Source organism: Pogoniulus pusillus, chromosome 39, assembly GCF_015220805.1.
Source record: "Pogoniulus pusillus isolate bPogPus1 chromosome 39, bPogPus1.pri, whole genome shotgun sequence".
In the NCBI taxonomy this organism is placed as follows: Eukaryota; Metazoa; Chordata; class Aves; order Piciformes; family Lybiidae; genus Pogoniulus; species Pogoniulus pusillus.
The window spans coordinates 2,352,588-2,375,253 of record NC_087302.1 but is presented as its reverse complement, the minus strand read 5'-3'; the positions used below and the strand labels follow the sequence as shown (position 1 = coordinate 2,375,253).

The window sequence follows — 22,666 nt, the reverse complement described above, 5'->3', positions numbered from 1 at the left end:
CCAGTGCCAATCACTCTCTCTGACAACAACTTCCTCCTAACATCCAAGCCTGACCCTGCCCTGGCACAGCTTGAGGCTGTGTCCCCTTGTTCTGGTGCTGGCTGCCTGGCAGCAGAGCCCAACCCCACCTGGCTATTTAGCCCAACCCCCCTGCCAGAGCAGGATCACCCTGGAGAAGGATTCCAGAAGAAATAAAATCACTGTGAGAAGCAAGCAGAGATTCACAGATTGTATTGGGTCAGAAGGGACCCCTGAGGATCATCCTGCCCAACACCTCTGCCCCTGAAGCAGTGCTGAGGGAGGAGCCCTCATGCTGTGAGCCAATATTCAACACAATATACTAAGACATCACCTGGGACTGCAGGCAAGAGGCAATCTCTAAGCCTGAACTGGAGGTAAGGGACACACAGCTTGCTCCAGGACACAAGGCAGACCCATTAGGATCAGGTTTCTGCCTCCAGCTTCCAGGCCAGTCCATCTTCTAGATCCAGGCCTGGGCTTTGTGTAAGACCAACCTCCAACATCCCAAATGTGCTGCAGGGTCAGGGAGTAGAGAAGACCACTGGGTAAAACCAAAGGGTCAAGAAGCCAGCACGGGGTTGAGTCAACTTTCATTGACTCTGAGGAGCACCAGGCCAGCTTGACACCTCCTGGTGCTGACTAAACCCCCTGTGCTGGGCAGAAGGATGTAAAACCCCCATGGCATGGGAGCCTGGCATGGGGAAGGAGGTAATAGCCCATGGCATGGGAGCTTAGCATGGATGAAGGAAGTAATAGCCCATGGCATGGGTGTTTAGCATGGATGAAGGAGGGAAATCCCTACATGGAGGATGTAAATCCCCCTGGCATGGGAGCCTGGCATGGGGAAGGAGGTAATAGCCCATGGCATGGGAGTTCAGCATGGATGAAGGAGGTAAACCCCTATATGGAGGATGCAAATCCCCATGGCATGGAAGTCTGGCATGGGGAAGGAGGTAATAGCCCATGGCATGGGAGCTTAGCATGGATGGAGGAAGTAATAGCCCATGGCATGGGTGTTTAGCATGGATGAAGGAGGTAAATTCCTATATGGAGGATGTAAACCCCCATGGCATGGGAGCCTGGCATGGGGAAGGAGATAAACTCCTATATGGAGAATGCAAATCCCCATGGCATGGGAGTTTAGCATGGATGAGGAAGGTAAATCCCTACATGAAGGATGCAAACCCCCATGGCATGGGAACCTGGCCTAGGGAAGGAGGTAATAGCCCATGGCATGGGAGTTCAGCATGGATGAAGGAGGTAAATCCCTACATGGAGGGTGTAAATCCCCCTGGCATGGGAGCCTGGCATGGGGAAGGAGATAAACTCCTATATGGAGAATGCAAATCCCCATGGCATGGGAGCCTGGCATGGGGAAGGAGGTAACAGCCCATGGCGTGGGAGTTCAGCATGGATGAAGGAGATAAACCCATATATGGAGGATGCAAATCCCCATGGCATGGGAGCCTGGCATGGGGAAGGAGGTAATAGCCCATGGCATGGGAGCTTAGCATGGATGGAGGAAGTAATAGCCCATGGCATGGGAGTTTAGCATGGATGAAGGAGGTAATAGCCTATGGCATGGGAGTTTAGCATGGATGAAGGAGGGAAATTCCTACATGGAGGATGTAAACCCCCATGGCATGGGAGCCTGGCATGGGGAAGGAGGTAAAGCCCTATATATGGAGGAAGGATGTAACCTCCCATGCCACTGGAGCCTGGCATGAAGGAAGGAAGGAAGCAAGAGGAGATCTTGCACCATTCCAGGTCTCCTAAAGAAGCAGCAACTAGCCTCAATGCCTGGGAAGTGGCTGACTCAATGCCTATTGGATCCAAGGAGATTCTGGGAGTTAGAGAGGAAGGAGGCTCACCATTGTGCTGGGAAAAATACTATGGAGAGTCTAATTAAGGACCATGCCAGCACAGTAATTGTGCCACCTTAGGGGGTCAACCCAGCACAGGCTCTGCCAAGGCAAATTTGTGTCCTTCCAAGCTGCTAAGAGCCCTTAAAAGAAGTTAATTGAAGAGCTGGTGGACATCATTATTAACAAGAGTAATAATCTGCACTTCTGCAGCACTTTTCCTCCCAAGATCCACCCAGCAGACAGCTCTGAGTCCCTGCCCATCACACACTGCCCCATCTCCACCTCTTTCCCACTGGCACAGCCTCAGCTCCAAGCCTCCTGAGAAGTGAAGCCTTATCATAGGTTCTGTGAAAGCTCCATAGCACAAGAAGGACATGGATCTGCTTAAGAGGGTCCAGAGGAGGGTCACAAAGGTGATCAGAGGGTGGAGCAAGGATCTCCTGCTGGAACCAGCCCATCCACACTGACAGCCCAGCCCTGGCACTGAAAGCAGCTCAACCGGGTGAGCATCATCCTGCCCCGGGCACTGGGGGAAGGAGGCAGAGCTGGAAGCTTCCTGCACACCCATAGGGAGCACCCCAAGGGAGGGATGGGACTGGGGTGAAAGTGTTTCCTGAAGCTTCCAACATGCTGGGCAGAGCTGGAGATGGCAGCTGGGGAATCAGCATCCCTGGAAGTTTTTCAGAGCCATGTATCAGAGAATCAGAGAATCACAGAATGGCAGGGGCTGGAAGGGATCTCAAAAGCTCATCTGGTCCAGATCCCCCCTTGCCAGAACAGGATCACTCAGAGCAGATCACACAGGAACACACCCAGATGGTTCTTGAATATTTCCAGAGGAAGACTCCACAACCCCCCAGGACAGCCTGTGCCAGGGCTCTGGCACCCTCACAGGGAAAAAATTCCTCCTCAGGTTCACATGGAACCTCCTATGCCTCATCTTCCACCCATTGCCCCTTGGTCTGTCACTGGGCAGGATATGGTGCTTGAGGATATGGCTTACTGGTGGACTTGGTGGAGTTGGGTGAGTGGTTGGATTCGATGATCTTGAAGGTCTTTTCCCACCTACATGATTCTATTCACCAGCAGAAAAGCAGAGCAAGTGGAGAACCTTCCCCCTCAAGCCAAAGACCAAGTCCAAAAAGGTTACCACAGCCCAGCAGGAGGTCAAGAGGAGAAGGGTGAAAGAAAAAAATGTGTCCAGCAGGGCTAGGGAGGTTCTTCTCCCCCTCTGCTCTGCCCTGCTGAGACCACACCTGCAGTACTGCGTCCAGTTTTGGGCTCCCCAGTTCAGGAGAGACAGGGACCTGCTGGAGAGAGTCCAACAGAGAGCCAGGAGGATGCCTGGGGGACTTGAGCATCTTCGTCATGGAGAGAGACTGAGAGCCCTGAGGCTGTTTGGTCAGGAGAGGAGAAGGCTGAGAGGAGATCTGAGCAATGCCCACAGATATCTGAGGGGTGGAGGGGGCCAAGCTCTTTTGGGTGGTCAGCAGCAATAAACCAAGGAGCAATGGATGCAAACTGGAACATGGAAAAGTTTCATCTCCACATGAGGAGAAACTTCTTTGCAGTGAGGGTGACAGAGCCCTGGAGCAGGCTGCCCCAGAGAGGTTGTGGAGTCTCCTGCTCTGGAGCCTTTCCAAACCCACCTGGATGCATTCCTGTGTGGACTCCCCTGGGGGGATCCTGCTTTGCCAGGGGGGGTTTGACTCAGTCTCTAGAGGTCCTTTCCAACCTCTAACATTCTGTGATTCAGTGAAAGTGAGTCTCCATGTGGCTACAGTGGGAAAAAAGCCTTAAGATTGGGATTTGGGACCAAACCCAAAACCCCAACAAACCATTACCCCACCCCTGCTACCCTGCAACATTTCATTTCCACCAGCACAACCTCAGCACAGCACCCTGGGGGGGAGGTGGCACAAGGGAAAGGACCCAACAAACCTTCATCCCACCTCAAACCCCACAGCTCTCTGGAAGGATGCTGGTGCCGGTCCCATGGGATGCTGCACAGGCCAGAGCTTGGGAAAACAAAACAAACCCAAAACTACAAAAGCCCAGGAAAAAAAAAAAACCAACCTACAGAAAAAGGCCTTGAGGAGAAGAAGTTTGCTTTCTGCAACTCATCGAGTGGAGCAGAAGCTTTCCAAGGAAATTCAATCAGGAGCTGGAGCTGGAGCTGGAGCGGGAGCAGGAGGCTGGGGCGGTGAGCGGCACAGCCCCCAAGGGCCTGCTTTTGTTTTGCTCAAACCCAGAAACAGCTGAAAGAAAAAAACAAACCAACCCACCCAAAAAAGCAGCCAGAAATGTGCCCTTTTTTCCTTGTTTTCTTTCCCCCCTCCTTCCTCTCCTCCTTTGTGCTTTCTTTTTTCTCTTGTTTTTCATTTGCTTATGGCTGAAAGGAACCAAAGCAGCTGAGAAACTTTGAGAGGAAAACAGAAAGGGATTTGGAGAGGCAAGAAGGAATGAATCTTTTCTTCCCCTTCCCCCCCCACCTCCTTCATTTTTTGGTGCAAAAATCTTTATCTGGGGCTAAAAAAAAAAAAAAAAAAAGGAAAAAAAAAAGTTTTATTTCTTTAAGGTTTGGGTTTTTTTGGGGTGGTTTTTTGCCCTCCTTTGCACTTCCAGGATGCTCCTTTGCAAAGCTGCAACCAGCTGCGCTTACATCAGTGCTGCGCCCAGCAAAGAGCCTTTTACTGTCCCCTTGGAAGGGGTTGCCTTTATTTCTGCCCCTCTCCCAGGGCATGACAGCATCCCAGTAATGGGTACCTGAGTGAGGGTGGCACCAGCTCCTCCCTTGCATGCAGCCCCACAGTGCTCAGGGCACCCAGAGGTACCCAGGAGCCCAAGATGAGCGGCAGAACCTTTGTGCGAGCAGTCAGCTTGCCCAGGCTGAGCCCTCCCTGCTCTGAAGGCTTCCTTGTTGGGGCTGCAGCACGCAGCAGTTTTCCATCTGCTCTTACACCTCAGGGCAAACTCCTTGGGAACAGGCAGAAAGAATTAAAGGGGAACAAAAAAGCTCAAAGTGCCTGTGTGAGTGTCCCATCCCTGGCCAGCTCCAAGCAAAGAGCTGCCAGCGCCTCCAGCCAAGCTGGGACACAGGCATGGGGCTGGGACAGGGAGGGAGGAGGGCATGGTGGTGGCCCCACACGGCCTGTGTCTTTGGTGGGAAGGGCAAGAATGGAGTGGGGGAATGAGCAGAGTGAAATCCAAGGGGAAAGGAGTTTCTGCTGGGGATGCATTGGCCTCAAGCAGCTGGGCACGGGTTTGGTTGCCCTAAGGAAAGCCTCTCTCCTGCTGTCCCTGTTTCCTCCTTTGCCCATAAAGGGAAAGAAGAACAAAAAGTAACCTCAGCAGCCAAAAGGCTTTCTGCTTTTCTCCTCTTTTCTGGTGAATCCTCAAACAATTGAGAAAACCCCAACAATCCCCACCCAGGCTCACACCCCAGCTCCTGCCCACAGCAGGCAACTGCCCCTGCTCCCTCAGCCTCCTCTCCAAACCACCTGTGGCTACTTCAGGGGTTTGCTCTGCAACGTGCCCACCCCTCCAGGGCACCAGGCCCTTCTCCAGAGAGATGCCAAGGCACAAACTCCAGGAAAGAGGCTTGATCCCAAGCTGGGAAACAGGCACCAAGCATGGCATATGCCAACCTGACCCAGCCCACGATGCACTAACTTGTGCCAAGCCACCCTGGCACCTCAGCCTCTCCTGTGTTCATTTCACGGGCTTGGTGTTAAGTCTAACGAGCTGCTCTAATTAGCCAAGCACTGGAAAAGGGAATGGAGCAGGAATTCCCAGGCTCTGTGGTGCGTGACAGGGTCCCTGGACACTGCCCAAGTGATGATGGCTCTGCACCCACACGTCAGGAGGCCAAGGAAGCACCAAAGACAACCCAGACCCTGTCCATTCACTGCTCACCGAAACGACGAGAGGAAAGAAAGGAAATGAAGGAGATGTGAGCAAGAATTCCAAGCTCCAGACGTGCAACTGGAAAGCTGCCCTCAGAGACAGGCCACAGATAACTCTCTCAGCATGAAGTTTGGCCCCAGGAGCCTGGGCAGATGAAAATATTTGGCCCCAGGAGCCTGGGCAGATGGAAACTGAGGGTGTCCTGGAGACCACTCTGTCTCTCTGTCTCTCTCTCTTTCTCTCTCTCAAGGTCTGGGTAGTAAATTTGGTCCAGTTCTGCTCAAATTCACCCACCCCAGGTCCTTGCTCTCCTCTGGAAGGAGCTGGGGAAGAAGAGGGTGGGTTTGGGGCTGGTTTAGGATGGAGGTAAAACCCCTCCAACCACGAGCAGACCACAGTGGGCACACACAGATGCTCCCAGATGTTCACACCTTGGTCAAGTCCTGCAGCCCCTGCTCAAGACACCAACATAACCAGGAGGCTGAACCATGCTCTGCCTCCACACACTGCTCCTGTGTGCTCCTAGGAACACAAAGAAGCTGCAGGACCATTCCTTCACCCCCTCCATTTCCCCCCCTCCCATCTTTGACCAGTTTCTAAACTGCTCTGTAGGTTAATCCACCCTTGGTCCTACAGCAGCTACTGCCCAGTGCTCCTCCTAACCCAGGCTGCTGGCAAGGTCCTGGTGCTTAAAGCTTTTTTGCACCAGGGCCATGCAGGAACAGTTCACCATTTCCCACCTGGAGAGGACAGCAAATGGAAGGAGACTCAGAGCAAAAAGCTCCATGCAGCCCCTGCAGCTGCCTCGGCCCCCGGACATGGCTGCAGCACGAAAGTGGAGCCTGCAGCATCCAGCTGGAAGAGCAGGGGGAAGAGAACAAGAGGATGTGTTCTCCAAAACTTGAGCCCAGCTGTGCTCCAGGCCAAAGCCAACAAGGGGAGTGAGATCCAGCAGTGCTCAGCTTGGCCTTGGTGTACCTCTGTGCCCACTGCTCCCACGGCACAGCTCCTGCCTGCTGCCTGCCAGCTGCTTTCGGAGCACACAGGGACCTGGTCCCAGGGTGGGTTTAGCTGCTTTTGTGTCTCTGCTCTGACTGCACACAGCTCTTCCACCTCCTGCCAGCAGCTTCTTGCCTCTGCAGTTTTTTGTTCTCACATTGGGGATTTTGGTGCAATTTCTGCACGTGAGCCTTGGCAGAGGCTGACCACCACTGGGCCACCAGCACCAAGGGCTGACTGTTGTGGGGCAGGGGTCCGTGGGACACCACCACCAGGGACTGACCGTTATGGGGCAGGGGTCCATTGGCCACCAGCACCAAGGGCTGACTGTTGTGGGGCAGGGGTCCGTGGGACACCACCACCAGGGACTGACCGTTATGGGGCAGGGGTCCATTGGCCACCAGCACCAGGGACTGACCATTATGGGGCAGGAGTCCATTGGCCACCAGCACCAGGGACTGACCATTATGGGGCAGGGGTCCATTGGCCACCAGCACCAGGGACTGACCATTATGGGGCAGGGGTCCATTGGCCACCAGCATCAGGGACTGACTGTTGTGGGGCAGGGGTCCATTGGCCACCAGCACCAGGGACTGACCATTATGGGGCAGGGGTCCATTGGCCACCAGCACCAGGGACTGACTATTGTGGGGCAGGGGTCCGTGGGCCACCAGCACCAAGGACTGATCACTGTGGGGCAGGGGTCCGTGGCACCAGCACCAGAGACTGCCCATTAGGGGACAAGGGTCCATGGGACACCAGCATCAAGGACTGACCATTGTGGGACAGTGGTTCGTGGGACAGGGGTCCATGGGCCACCAGCAAAAGGACTGACCACCAAGGGAGAGGGGTCCATGAGACACCAGCACCAAAGAGGGACCCAAGAGAAGCCACCACATAACTGAAGGGCTCAGCTTTGCCCCACGGAAAAAAAATGAAGATTCCCCAAACTTTCCCATCTATTTCTCCATGCTCCCCTGCATTCCTGCTGGATAACCCCAGGGAGTCAGTGAGAGGTGGGGAAGGGACCCCTCAGCCCTAGAACAGCCCCCAACCCCTCATACCCATCCCCTGGGGGTGGGAGGGATGTTAACCCTGCCAGCTGCCCCCCACCCCTGCTCGGCTGAGTTACAGAAACTGCTGCAAAGTTTGTGCCGTGGACTCCCCCCGGCGTTGGCTGCCTCCGTGTGCCAGTCCCGTGCCAGGCACACGCACGGGCACACACACGCACAGGGTGAGGGGGGCACACACACGCTCACCGCCCCTCCCCCAAATCCCCAGCCCTGCATCCCCCCGGCCACGCACACATTTCACCACACATCCCCCCACCCCCGGCCTTGCACCCCGTTCTTGTCCACCCACAGCCCCCCAACCACGCCCCCCCAACTCCCCCCCACCCCCCAAACCTCTCCATGCACTCACACCATCTCCAGCAACGTGCCCCAACACACACCCAGGGGCACCCCCCACAAACCGTGCACCCAAATTCCATGCTGTTCACACCCCCCTGAGCCACGTACAGACCCCCAACTGCCTAACCCCCACCCCAAAACCGCCCACAAGTGACACCCCCCTCCCGCCCCCCGAACCTTGCTTTCTACCCCGCAGCAATGTGCCTACCCCAAGCTGTGCACAGACCCCCGGAGCCGTGCGGAGCTCCCCCAGACACCCGTCCCAGCCGTGCACACACAACCCACACACAACCCAGTGCTGGACTCCCCCGGTACTAGACCCCCCCCCGCCCCAAGCACTAGACGCCCCCAGTACTGAACCCCCTCAGCCGTGCACAACCCCCAAAATCACTCTCACTCCCCAGACCGGGCACACACACCCCCTCCACGGCCACGCACACCCACTCAGACCCCAGACATGCACCCCCTCTCCAAGCCATGCACCCCCACACTCCCCCCCCCCCCCAAGCCTTGCATACAGCCCCCAGCCCATGCAACCCCCTCACGCTGCGCATACCCCTCCAAGCTGTTCACACACACTCAGCCGTGCACACCCCCCCCAACACACACATCCCCCCTCTCACACCCCTCAAAACCCTGTCCCCCCCTAACCCTGCCATCCCCCAGCACTTCACCCGGTACCTGTCGCTGGGGCGGGCTCGGCCCGGGGGGGCTCCGGGCGGCTCGATCGGTGGCTGCTGACCTGGGACATGGGTGAGAGGGGAGCGGCGGCAGCGGCAGCAGCAGCAGCAACGGAGAGGAAGGGAGGAAGGGAGGGGGCTGAGTGAGGGCCGGTACCGACCCCGGCCCCACCGCCCCGGCTTCACCTGGGGGGGCCTTGAGGGCCGCCGCTGTTGGGCTCAGCCCCGCACCCGCCCCCGCCGCGCATCCCCCGGCCCCGCCGCTCCGGCCGCCTCCCACCGGGGCGAGGGGTTGGGGCTGGGTTTCTTGGTTGGTTTGGTTTGGTTTTAAGCCCAAATCCTTTAAAAAAAACAAAAGCAAAACGACAAAAAACAAACTACAAAAGAAGGAAAAACAAAACCCCCAAAACCCCCAAACAAAAAACACAATCCCCCAGCCCCACCCCCCCCCCAAAAAAAAAAGGCTGCGAGCCCCAGCAAAGCTCCGCCCGCGTCCGGCAGCTCCGCGGAGCTGGAAGAGAGGAGGGGGGGGGGGAGGAAAAGTTGCTTTTGGGGGCTGGAGCAAAGCCGGAGAGGGGAGAGGCACAGGGCAGGCTGAGGTTGTTTGGCTCTCAGGACCAGCTTTGAGGTTGGGATGGTTCAGCTCTGCTCTGCTCTCAGCCCCGGTGCTGGTCCCCTCCCCCTCTCCACATTAAAGGAGGGGAAGGGGATTTAGAGGGCTCGGGAAAGTCGCAGCACCCTCGGGTGGGTGCCCCCAGTCTGCCTGCTCTGCGCCTGGGTGTGGAAGCAAAGAGGTTTCTCCTGTTCCTGACTTTTCCTGGCATGCCTCTGCCTCACCCACCCCTCCCTGCCTCAGTTTCCCCAGCTGGTAAAATGAGGTTGGGCTCCTTGGGGCGATGCCTGGAGGTGCTGGCATTAGAAGTGAGGGCGTCGCTGCCGTCATCAGCCCCGAGAGTGGCGGCGTGAGACCGACCGTGGCTTCAAGTGGCCTCAGCCTGGCCCCGGCGGGCCAAGCCAGGGCTCGTTGCTTTTGCTCCGGCGCCGAGTCCCTGCACAGTCCCCCAGGAGGATTTGTCTTCGTGCAGAGCCTCATGTAGGACCTGGCAGGACATCTTCAGGGCTGGATTCTCACAGCACCGCTGCGTGTTCCTGCCGGGTTAGAAAGCCCAGCACGGCCAACGTGGACAAAAGGAAGCTGCGATGGCTCTGGAGCTCTCCTAGAGGAGTGCTCCTGGCAGCCTGAGGATGGAGTTGAACTAGCTGGTAGCAACGGGGGTGCTGCCCAAACTGTGGCATGGAGCTGGGAGGTCACCAGCTTGCCTCTGGTGACCAATTCCTGGGTGTGCTCAGGGGTCCGGGGGAGATCTGGATTCTACACCTGGCTACAACATCCCTTTGAGTGTCTACAACTACTTGAAGGAAGGTTGTAGTCAGGTGGAGTTGGGCTCTGCTGCCAGGCAGCCAGCAACAGAAGAAGGGGACACAGCCTCAAGTTGTGCCAGGGCAGGTTGAGGCTGGATGTTGTTAGGAAGTTGTTGGCAGAGAGAGTGATTGGCACTGGAATGGGCTGCCCAGGGAGGTGGTGGAGTGGCTGTGGCTGGAGGTGTTGAAGCCAAGCCTGGCTGGGGCACTTAGTGCCATGGTCTGGTTGGTTGGGCAGGGCTGGGTGCTAGGTTGGGCTGGCTGAGCTTGGAGCTCTCTTCCAACCTGCTTGATACTATGATTCTATACACTCCAGAGTTATGCCTCTGGGTCCCCAGAGCAGAGTTGCCCCCAATGGGCAGCTCCCCCCCCCCCCAGAAGAGATCTTTGAGACCAAGTCCCACCACTTGCTCAGAGCTCAGGACCCCACCCCTGCTGCTCAGCCACCACCACTAAACTGCATCCCTCAGCACCACATGCACACATCTTTTAAACACCTCCAGGGATGGGGACTCCACCACTGCCTTGGGCAGCCTGTGCCAGGGCCTGAGAACCCTTTCTGTGGAGGCAACTTTCCTAATATCCAAAGTGAACCTCCCCTGGCTGTTTCCTCTTGTCCTGTCACCCTGCTGTGTGTGAGAAGAGACCCAGCCCACACCTGGCTCCAGTCTTGTTTCAGGGAGTCCTAGAGGGCAATGAGGTCTCTCCTCAGCCTCCTCTTCTGAGGACTGAACAACCTCAGTTCTCTCAGCTGCTCCTCATAAGATTTGTGTTCAAGGCCCTTCACCAGCTTCATCACCCTTCTCTGGGTACACTGCAGCACCTCAATGTCCTTCTTGTAGTGAGGGACCCACGATGGTGCCACCTGACACAGCTCCACTGACTGCAGCCCCAGCAGGACCCAGCCAGCTTTCCACAAGCCCTCCGTGGGGCAGTGCCCAGGCGTGAAGCCAGTCCTGCTGGTGACGGTGAGCGGGGCCCTGGGGTGTGCCAGCTCCACCAGCCTGTGAAGCAGTGTCTGAGTCACGCCAGGAACATGCCAGCCCCACGCTGCAGCTGCACATTCCTGCCTGTTTACCTGCTCTGACACCCCAGAGTCCAGCCACGCTGTGGCACAGGCACTCATGCTGCTCCTGGGCTGCCCTGGGGGGGATTGGACGTGACCCCACCAGACCAAGGGGTTTGGTGGAAGAACTGAGAACCCCTGAGATTGCCTTGGACCTGGGAAAGGAGGAGGGTGGCTGCCCTGAGTGGGTGATGCTCTGCTTGTGGGTGGATGGAGCTGGGAACCAGGGTTAGCCATGCTCAGCTCAGGCCATGAGGCTGCAGAGCTGGGTGGGATTAGCAGCAGGCTTTTTTCCCTCTCTGCTGACAGCTTGCCCTGATAAACCACAAACCCCAAATAATTAAAGAGTACTTGGGAAGCTGAATCACAGCTTTGGTGGCCCAGGACCTTGCCTTTGGCTTTGGAAGGGGTGGCTGCATGGGCATGGTGGTAGCTGTGGCATGCTGGAAAGGGCTTTGTAGGGTTTGTAGGGGCTGGAGAGCAGCAGAGGCTTACCCACAGCAACACTGTGGGGCCATGGTGTGCCCTGTGGGGCATCCCACTGAACCTCCCGGGGACACTCCTGGCTTCAGAGGCAGAGCACTGCTGCCCCTCCAAGCAAAAAGCCAAAGGCAGGATCCAGCCTTGCAAACCAGGTCTGCACCCTCCTTTCCTCCACCACCTGTGTCCCTTTGCTGTGTGGTGAAATGCTGCCCTGGTGCCTGCTCTCGGGGCTCATCCTGGGCAGGATCCATCCCATCACAGAGGCCACGACCTGGTTTCTGCTCTCTTAACCCTCCTCCACTGTTTCCCTCACCACCTCTTCACTGCCTGCTCCCATTGGGGATTCTCTCCTGCCCCCATCCCACGTTCATTCAGCAGCAGGAGGTGAATTTTGGCGAGCAGAAAAGCGAAGCCAGCCGGGACCCAGCCGGGATCCAGCCTTCCCCAGCATTTCCTTAGCAGGCTGCGCCGTGAGGACGGTTCCAGCACGTCCCCGGCAGCATCCGGCACCGGCGGCGTCCGGCGGGGCCAGCGGCTCAGCCAGCCCTGCTGCCGCTCTCCCAATGCCGCTCTTCCCAACCCTGCTGCTGCTCTCCCAATGCCGCTCTTCCCAACCCTGCTGCCGCTCTCCCAATGCCGCTCTTCCCAACCCTGCTGCCGCTCTCCCAATCCTGCTTCTGTTCTCCCAACCCTGCTTCTGCTCTTCCCAACCCTGCTGCTGCTCTTCCCAACCCTGCTGCTGCTCTCCCAACCCTGCTTCTGCTCTTCCCAACCCTGCTTCTGCTCTTCCCAACCCTGCTTCTGGTCTTCCCAGCCCTGCTGCTGCTCTTCCCAACCCTGCTGCTGCTCTCCCAACCCTGCTGCCACTCTTCCCAACCCTGCTGCTGCTCTTCCCAACTCTGCTGCCACTTTCCCAACTCTGCTGCCACTTTCCCAACCCTGCTGCCGCTCTTCCCAACTTTGCTGCCACTCTTCCCAGCCCTGCTGCTGCTCTCCCAGCCTTGCTTCTGCTCTTCTCAACTCTGCTGCCACTCTCCCAATTCTGCTGCCGCTCTCCCAACCCTGCTGCTACTCTTCCCAACCCTGCTGCCACTCTTCCCAACCCTGCTGCCGATCTTCCCAGCCCTGCTACTGCTCTTCCAGACCTGCTGGCACTTTGTAAAGCTGCTGTTGCCTAACAGCAACCAAACAGCTCCCAACACCCTTCCCATGCTGTGGGGCTGCTGGTCCCTGGGCTTGGTGGTCCCATAGGGGCTTGCAGCTCCATTGCTGTACTCCCCCCCCCAAAAAAAAACAAACTTCAGGGATGGAGGTGAAGTAGTGATAGGATGAGAGGGAATGGTTTTAGGCTGGGAGAGGGGAGATTTGGACTGGAGTGAGGGTGGGGAGAGACTGGCACAGGTTGCCCAGTGAGGTTGTGGAGCACAGAATCAAGGTATTCAAGGCCAGGTTGGATGAAGGCTTGAACAACCTGGGCTGATGGGAGGTGTCCTTGCCCATAGCAAGGGGGTTGGAACTGGCTGCTCTTGAAAGTCCCTTTCCAACCCAAACCATTCTATGATTCCATCAGCAGGAAGGTGCAAACAAGTCCAATGAAGGGTTACAAGTTGCTCAGCAGTGCTGAGTGCTCAGGACACGGAGATGAGCATTTTCCACACACACAAAAACCTGAACCCTTTTTATTCCCCCCCCCCTCCATACCCAAATTCTTGTCCCCTCTAAAGAAAACTCCCTCTAAAAAAAACTCTTACTGATTTTTTGGTGTCCCCCTCCAAAGTCTTGTCCCCTCTAAAGAAATCTCCCTCTAAAAAAAACCCTTATTGATTTTTTGGTGTCCCCCTCCACAGCTTTGTCACCTCTAAAGAAAACTCCCCCTAAAAAAAAAACCTTCTTATTTTTTTTTGTGTCCCCCTCCAAAGCTTTGTCCCCTCTAAAGAAAATACCTCTAAAAAAAACCCTTATTGATTTTTTGGTGTCCTCCTCCACAGCTTTGTCCCCTCTAAAGAAAATCCCTCTAAAAAAACCCTTAATTTTTTGGTGTCCCCCCCACAGCCTTGTCCCCTCTAAAAAAAATCCCTCTAAAAAAAACCCTTACTGATTTTTTGGTGTCCCACTCCAAAGTCTTGTCCCCTCTAAAGAAAACTCCCTCTGAAAAAAAACTTCTTTTTTTTTTGTGTCCCCCTCCAAAGTCTTGTCCCCGCTAAAGAAAATCCCTCTAAAAAAAATACTTCTTGATTTTTTTGTGTCCCCCTCCACAGCTTTGTCCCCTCTAAAGAAATCTCCCTCTTAAAAAAACCTTAATTTTTTTGTGTCCCCCTCCACAGCCTTGTCCCCTCTAAAGAAAATCCCTCTGAAAAAAAACTTCTTTTTTTTTTGGTGTCCCCCTCCACAGCTTTGTCCCCTCTAAAGAGAACTCCCCCTAAAAAAAAACCTTCCTATTTTTTTGGTGTCCCATTCCACAGCCTTGTCCCCTCTAAAGAAAATCCCTCTAAAAAAAACCCTTCTTGATTTTTTAGTGTCCCCCTCCAAAGTCTTGTCCCCTCTAAAGAAAATCCCTCTAAAAAAATACTTCTTGATTTTTTGGTGTCCCCCTCCACAGCTTTGTCACCTCTAAAGAAAACTCCCCCTAAAAAAAATACTTCTTATTTTTTTGGTGTCCCCCCCCACAGCTTTGTCCCCTCTAAAGAAAACTCCCCCTAAAAAAAAACCTTCCTATTTTTTTGGTGTCCCCCTCCACAGCTTTGTCCCCTCTAAAGAAAACTCCCCCTAAAAAAAACCCTTTTTTTTTGGTATCCCATTCCACAACCTTGTCCCCTCTAAAGAAAATCCCTCTAAAAAAAAACCTTCTTATTTTTTTTGTGTCCCCCTCCACAGCCTTGTGCCCTCTAAAGAAATCTCCCTCTAAAAAAAACCTTCTTAATTTTTTGGTGTTCCCCCCCACAGCTTTGTCCCCTCTAAAGAAAATCCCTCTAAAAAAGAACTCTTACTGATTTTTTGGTGTCCCCCTCCAAAGTCTTGTCCCCTCTAAAGAAATCTCCCCCTAAAAAAAACCTTCTTATTTTTTTGGTGTCCCCCTCCACAGCTTTGTCCCCTCTAAAGAAAACTCCCTCTGAGCAGTGCAGGAGGTTGGGCAAGGGTGGGCAAGAGAAGGGCTGGGCGCAGGCGGTGATGCGCAGGGTTAATCGCGCAGAGATTAGGGCTGGGTTAATCCTGCCTTACACCCCGGATCGCTGCACCCCGAGGAGCTCCTTATGCTGGGAAGCAGGGCCGGTTTGTGGAGGTGTCGGACGGCTCTGACCCACATTCACAAACCCTGGCAGCCGCCGAGCTCCGCCGCTGCCAAAGTCAATCCAGCAGGGTCCTCCCGCTCCCGCCTGCGGCTTGGGCTCCTCCGGGGGAGGAGGAGGAGGTGGTGAAGGAGCAGATTCTGCACCCCATCACCCTCCAAGTCTACTGCTCTCCATCCATAGCACCCCAGCAGGCAGGTTAGGGAAGAAAGGAGGGGCAAGAGGTTTAAAACCTCCCTGACCTTCCCGACTCCGGCGAGGATTTAGCGCTAAGGCTTCGACTCCGCACTTCAAAGCGAGGGTTTTGCAACATTCCCGGCATTTATCCCTCGGCAAAAAGCCTTTGCAGTTTCGAAAGCAAAACAGAATAAATAGAGAGGAAGGGGGGAAAAAAAAAAAGAGAAGAAAAACTCTTCAATCTGAAAACAACGACAGCAAAAATAAATGTATTTATATATAGAGACACACATCCCTCTCCAGCACTCCCAACCCCAAACCCGCAGCGTGGTTAACCTGCCGTGAATGGGACTGTAGACGTCGGGCTGGAGCTCAGCACAGAGCTAGGCTGTGCAGACTTTGAGTTGTGTTTGCTTAGGGTCCAAGCCATCACCCCTTGATCTCCTCCAGCATTAATTACCAGTGGCTGGGAGCACAGACACTCACACACACACACACACATACACACACACAAATCCCTTAACAAAACAACCTTCTCAAACCCTTCTGTGCTGGGGGAGGGAGGTGAGGCACTGAGTTTGCAGTGAATGACCCCAGTGTTTGGGAGCTGCTGCTGAAAGGAGTTTTGGTTGGGTTTTTTTTGATGAGTCACAAGCTATTTCTGTAAATAATATAAATTAATAAATAAATAGTGAAAGAAGGGGGGGGAAAAACAAGAAAGAAGCAGGGAAAAAAAAAAAGAAGATAAGGAAATGGAGATAAAAAAAAAATAGAGAAAAAAAGGGCCTGGTGGAAGTTCATCTTTTGAAGATGGAAAATGAAAGATTTGCCCCTTCCCCTCAGTGCTGTGCTTCAGCCCTTGGGGGAATTGTACCCCCTGCTGTTATCAGAGGGAGGCAGAAGAATGGGAGCAGCTTCACCACTGCCACCTACCATGGCTGCTTCCAGGGGACCACTGGGAATTGTGGTTTGGGGAGCCTGATGGCCCTGTTGGTGCTGGGAGGCTCAGGGATCATGGTGCTGGGAGGCTCAGGGATCATGTCCCAGCTGGGCATGGGACTGTGCATCACAGGATCACAGAATGTTAGGGGTTAGAAGGGACCCAAAGAGCTCATCCAGTCCAACCCCCCTGCCACAGCAGGACCACACAATCGAGCTCAGGGCACACAGCAACACATCCAGACAGGCCTGGAAAGGCTCCACACAAGGAGACTCCACAACCTCTCTGGGCAGCCTGTGCCAGGGCTCTGGGAGCCTTCCAGGCAAGAAGTTGCCTCTTGTGCTGAGCTGCAACCTCCTGTGCTGCAGCTTTCATCCACTGCTGCTTGTCCTGTCCCAGGGAGCAGTGGGCAGAGTCTGCCACCCCCCTGACCCCCAGCTCTCAGATATTGATAAACATTGATCCAATCCCCTCTCAGTCTTCTCCTCTCCAGACTAAGCAGCCCCAGGTGCCTCAGCCTCTCCTCACCAGGCAGTGCTCCACTCCCCTCATCATCTTCATAGCCCTTCCCTGGACCTTCTCCAGCAGATCCCTGTCCCTCTTCAACTGGGGAGCCCAAAACTGAAGGCAGTGCTCATGATGAGGTCTCAGCAGGGCAGAGTAGAGGGAGAGGAGAACCTCCCTTGATCTGCTGGACACACTCTGCTTAATGCACCTCAGGATCCCATTTGCCTTCTTGGCCACAAGGGCACCACTGTGGCCTTTTGAGAGAACAGAACCTGGGGTGTGAAAAGGATGAGAGGGAATGGCCTCAAGTTGTGCCAGGGAAGGTTTAGCTTGGATGTTAGGAGAAAGTTTTTCTCTGCCAGGGTTGTCAAGCCCTGGAACAGGTTGCCCAGGGCAGTGGTTGAATCATCATCCCTGGGTGTGGGGGGGGATGGTTTAAAAGACATGAGATGTGATGCTGAGGGACATGGTTTAGTGGTGACCTGGTAGTGTTAACAGACTTGATCCCTTCCATCCAAAACGTTTCTGTGACTCAATGAAGAAGAGCATTGCTGAGGAGGATAGGGTGCCCCTGGGGATGGAGATGGTGACAGCAGCACTGTCCCTGCAGGAGATCAGCATTTCTCCTCACTGGTGGGCTGGGCACATTTCTGGACAGAGAAATAGCTTTGGGGAAATGCATTGAGCTAGCTGGAGGGGAGGTTTGTATCCCTATGGATGTGGGCTCCAGAGCACCCAGGAGGGAAGAGAAGGAGAAGGGTGATTGCCTCCAGCCACCATTCTCTAGGTGTATGAAAGTTGTGGGAAGGGGAGGGAGCTGGTCCCAGTCTCTTCCCCCCCTCCATGGCCTGGTTTAGCAATCAAACCAAGGCAGCCTTCGTGTCCATAAGCAAAAGGGGGAAAGAAGTTTCTAGTTTAAAAGTTAAAAGCTCTTTCTCCAAGTGTTAAATCAATCAAAGCCACATGTTCCCCCCCCAAGTGATGGTCAGCCTGGATCCAGCTGCAAGCCCCCTGGGAGCTGGGATGAGGACATTGACCCCTCCACATGGCTCTTGCACCCATGGGTGCTGGCTCAGCCCCCACACTGGGTGGGCAGCATGGAGCTGGCAGAGGCACGTTCAGCACACCCCAGGAAGCCCCTGGCGAGCTGGCCACGGTTCAGAGAGCCCTGGAAAAGGGCCACTGGAAAAAAGATTAAGTTTGGCTGAGATGGAGCAGCAGAGGGAAAGGGGATGTAACAGTCTATTAATATTGGCAGGGTCTAGACGCAGCTGGGAGCCAGCCACTGAGCTGGGCTGCGGGTGGAGGGGCTGCGAGGCAGCCGGGGGGCTGCAGTGGGGGCTGAAATCTGCTCCCTGTCCTGGCCCAGCCTCATCCCTGGCCCCTTTGCTTGCTGCAGCTCTGGCTGGGAATTGGAGTGAGGATAGTCAGGAAAAAAAAAAAAACCCAAACCCCAATGCAACAGCCAAAAGTTCTGCCTGATGAAGCCTTGATGGCCTGGGAAGTCAGTTCCCCCAGGGGGCTGGTTTTAAAGGGCAGGTCTCATAAGCTTATAAAGGTTGGAGAAGCACTCTAAGACCATCCAGCCCAACCAGCAACCCAACACCACTGTGGCCACTAACCCCTGTCCCAGAGTGCCATAGCCTCATGTCTTTTGAACACCCCCAGGAATGGAGACTCCACCACCTCCCTGGACAGCCTGTTCCAACTCCTGACCACTCTGTTTTGGGAGCCTTGATGAGCACCAAACTCTTCCAAACAAACCTCCAGTCCTCTGGCTGTGGGTGCTGAGTTGCTGGGGAGCTGCTTCCTTGCTCACCATCATGCTGGGAGAACAGGACTGTCACTGTTTTAGGCTGATGGTCAGATTCAAGATCTCAGAGGGCTTTTCCAACTGAACCAACTCTATGATGAAGGTAGGAAGGCTCTGCAAAGAGATCTGGCCAGGCTGGATTGATGGCCTGAGGTCAGTTCTATGAGGTTTAACAAAGCCAAGTGCTGAGTCCTGCACTTGGGTCACAACAACCCCATGAAGGCTCCAGGCTTGGAGCAGAGGGGCTGGAAACTGCTCAGCAAGAAAAGTCCTGGGGATGCTGGTTGCTGGTGGCTGAACATGAGCTAGGAGTGACCAGGGAGGCCACCAGCATCCTGGTCTGGATCAGTGATGGTGTGGCCAACAGGACTATGAAAGTGATTGTGCCCCTGTACTGGGTACTGGTGAGGCTACACCCTGAGTTCTGGGTCCAGTTTTGGGCACCTCACTCCAAGAAGGACATTGAGGAGTGAGAGCAGGTCCAGAGAAGGGCAACAAAGCTGGAGAAGGGTCTGGAGAACAGGGCTGGGGAGGGGCAGAAGGAACTGAGGTTGTTTTGGAGAAGAGGCTGAGGACAGACCTCATTGCTCTCTGCAGCTCCCTGAAAGGAGGCTGCAGCAAGGTTGGAGCTGGTCTCTTCTCCCTAGGAGCAAGCGATAGGAGGAGAGGAGATGACCTGAAATTGTGCCAGGGTGGGGGTTAGGTTGGAGGTGAGGAAAAATTTCTTTGTTGGAGGAGTGGTCAGGGTTTGGAACAGGCTGCCCAGGGAGGTGGTGGAGTCCCCATCCCTGGAGGTGTTGAAGGAAGCTGTGGCCAGGGTTTACCATCCGAGGTGGTGCTGGGTCAGTGTTTGGAACTGATGCTCTTAGAGGCCTTCTCCAAGCAAACCAATTCCAGGAGGCTCTGACGGTCCCTGCCTTGAATCCCAGGGAGCTGGGATTGGTTAGCCTGGAGAAGAGGAGGCTCAGGGGAGACCTTATTGCTGTTTACAGCTACCTGAGGGGAGGTTGTGGCCAGGAGGAGGTTGCTCTCTTCTCTCAGGTGGCCAGCACCAGAACGAGAGGACACAGCCAGGGGAAATTTAGGCTGGAGGTGAGGAGAAAGTTCTTCCCTGAGAGAGTCATTGGCCACTGGAATGGGCTGCCCGGGGAGGTGGTGGAGTCGCCGTCCCTGGAGCTGTTCAAGGCAGGACTGGACGTGGCACTTGGTGCCATGGTCTGGCCTTGAGCTCTGTGCTAAAGGGTTGGACTTGATGATCTGTGAGGTCTCTTCCAACCTTGGTGATACTGGGACACTGTGATCCTGTGAATCCCCTGAAGAAAGCAGGCAGCAGGGCAGCAGGATAGGTAATTTCTTTTATTGCATTTTATAATGCCATTGTCCATACAGATTCTCACATGCAGCTAGACCTACTGTACAGGGGTTTACCGTCTGCCAACGCAGACACACGGAGCTTCGGAGTACAAATACACAGCAATGCTAGTTCCTTTATACAGCACGAGGGACACAGCCGTGGTGGGAGAGAAAGGGTCACTCTATACACATCCTCCCTTCCCCTCCACCCTCCTGCAGCCCCCCGACCCTGCACCTGGTCCCACCTCCCCAGCATCACCTTCCTACCCAGCGCCAAAGAGGATGGATGAGGAAAATCAAAAAGGGGGGGGGGGGGGGGGAAAGTCATGGCAGGGCTCGGTAGTTCCTCGAGGATGGGGATGCCCCTCAGGCTGGGCACCCAGCTGGGGTCCCCCAAGAGCCGTCATGGGCGGTGGAAGGTTCCCAAGGCCCTGGCTCTGGCCTGTCCCTGCTTTCCCCAATGCTTCCAGGACAAAAACCTAGATCCGAGGAGATCCTTCCTCTTAGGCTGGCCAAGGTGTGTAAACAAAGCAAAGCAACCCTTTGGTTTAATGCAGGTTCAGCTGCTGCTTCCCCTTTGCCTTCAAACGGCCTCCCCAGCAGCTCCCCAGTGCTAGCAGTATCCCTTCCCTTTGAGTCTTGGTTTCTGATCCCACTGGCTCTACCCATGCTGGTTATTGAGGGGGGAAAAAAGAAACAAAAGAAAAAAAACAGGGTGGGGGGGGGGAGAAAAAATAGAAAAAAAGAATAAAAAAAGAAGAATAAGAGAAAAAAAATAAATGAAAGAAGAAAGAAGGAACAAGGGAGAAGAAAAAAAAGAAAAAAAAAGAGAAAAGAGAAAAGAGATAAAGAAAAAAGAAAATAAAAAAGAAAAGAGAGAAAAGAAAAAAGAAAAAAGAAAAAAGAGAAAAGAAAAAAGAAAAAAGAAAAAAAAAGAAAAAAGAAAAAAGAAAAAAGAAAAAAGAAAAAAGAAAAAAGAAAAAAGAAAAAAGAAAAAAGAAAAAAGAAAAAAGAGAAAAGAGAAAAGAGAAAAGAAAAAAGAAAACAAAATGAGAAAATAAAAGAAAAAAGAAAAAGAAAAAAGAAAAGAGAAAAAGAGAAAAGAAAAAAGAGAAAAGAAAAAAAAGAAAATAAAAAAAAAAAAAAAAAAAAAAGAAAGAAAAAAGATACAAGGAAAAAAGAGAAAAAAGAGATAAGAAAAAGATAAGAAAAAAGAGAAAAAGAAAAAGAGAAAAGAAAAAAAAGGAGATAAGAAAAAAGAAAAAAGGTAAAAGGAAAAAGAGAAAAACAAAAAAGAAAAGAGAAAAAAGAAAAAGGAGATAAGAAAAAAGAAAAAAGAGGGAAAAAGAAAAGAAAGAAGGAAGAAGGAAGAAAAAAGGAGAGAAAAGGAAAAAAAGAAAAAGAAAAAAGGAAAAAAAGAAAAAAGGAGGGAAAAAAAGGAGGAGAAGATCGAAAATGGACTAATTCCTTCATGTGAGAGAGAAGAGAAAAATGCCTTTACCTGGCAGAGGTGCCCACAGCCTCCCCTCACAGAACCCCCCCCCAGGGTGGGAAGAAACTGGAAACAAACCACACTGAAAAAAAAAATCCAGGCAAAAAATCCCCAAGCCAAGCCCAAAGAGCAATTGGTGTTGGTAGCTTCAACCCAGAAGCTCTCTGCCTCGATAGATACAGACACAGAATCCTGCCCCATGCTGTGTCTGGTCCTGGATCCTTCCTTCTCTCCCCTCCCCACCACCAGGGTGTGTTTGAGGTAAGACATGTGGAATTTTGCCCCTTTCACCCCCCCAAAACCAACCCAAAGATAATAAACCAGAGGGGTGAGAGGGGTGGGTGAGGTTAGGAGGGGACATGAGTTCGGATGAGACCCTGCAGAGGTGGCTGGAGAGGGGGATAAGAGAATGAATTAAATGTACCCCTGAGTACCAAAGTGGGCACATCTGCCATGAAATCACCCACCCTGATTCCTGTGTCAGTGAGGGCTGGGCAAAGGGCATCACCTGAGGGCTTTCCAAACCTGTGCATGTGGTTTAAAGAAGACAAACCCCCTCCTTTATATTGAGATATTTCTTTCTCTCTCTCTAATATATATCTCTCTATATATTGGGTGCTCTTCGGAGCCAGGACGGCAGCTGAAGACCTGTTACAGGTGCGGAGGCAAAGATGCCCGATGGTCCTCGTGGGGGTCTGAAGGGGTGATGGTGAAAGGGTATTTTGGTTGGACCCACTGGGATTTGGAAGCAAACAGCTCACCCTAGCCCCAGGAGGCGTTTTGGGGGTGTCTGTACCTCTGGAGAAGCTTTAAAAAGAAGAAATCCCACCCTGAGCAGGAAGGGCAATGGATGCTGGGGGTGTGGGAAGGGTATTCCCTGTGCTGGGTGTGCTCATGCCTGGACCACCCTGAGGCCCTGGGACCCCATCCCTGGGTTTTGCTGCACCTTATGCAGAAACCAAGGGGAGTGCAGAGCTGCTGCGAAATTAAACTGGAAGAGCACAAGGAAGACGAGGAGAAAGGCCCCGGGGGGAAAGAAGGTGGGGAGCAGCTACTGAACATCCCCCCAGAACGGTGAAGGAGTCTGACCCCCATGCAGAGCTCACAGCCCCATGGCTGTGGGGAAGGGTCCAGAGCACCCCCAGCAGTTGGTGGGAGCTGAGCAGCTGCTGGCAGCCCTCCCTGCACCCGTGCGAGCTACTGAGCGGCCACGGCACAAGCCCTGATGGTTGCCAAACTTCTC

At 53.9% G+C, this 22,666-nt stretch overlaps 1 protein-coding gene across 1 annotated transcript in view; it reads right to left on the bottom strand.

Moving 5' to 3' along the window:
- MDFI (MyoD family inhibitor) overlaps nucleotides 1-9,082 on the bottom strand; it is a 28,521-nt gene extending 19,439 nt beyond the window's left edge. The window contains exon 1 of the mRNA XM_064173703.1: nucleotides 8,885-9,082. Coding sequence (XP_064029773.1) covers nucleotides 8,885-8,954 — 70 coding nt within the window. The 5' untranslated portion in view covers nucleotides 8,955-9,082. The remainder of the gene's footprint in view (nucleotides 1-8,884) is intronic.
- Between the last annotated feature and the right edge of the window lie 13,584 nt (nucleotides 9,083-22,666).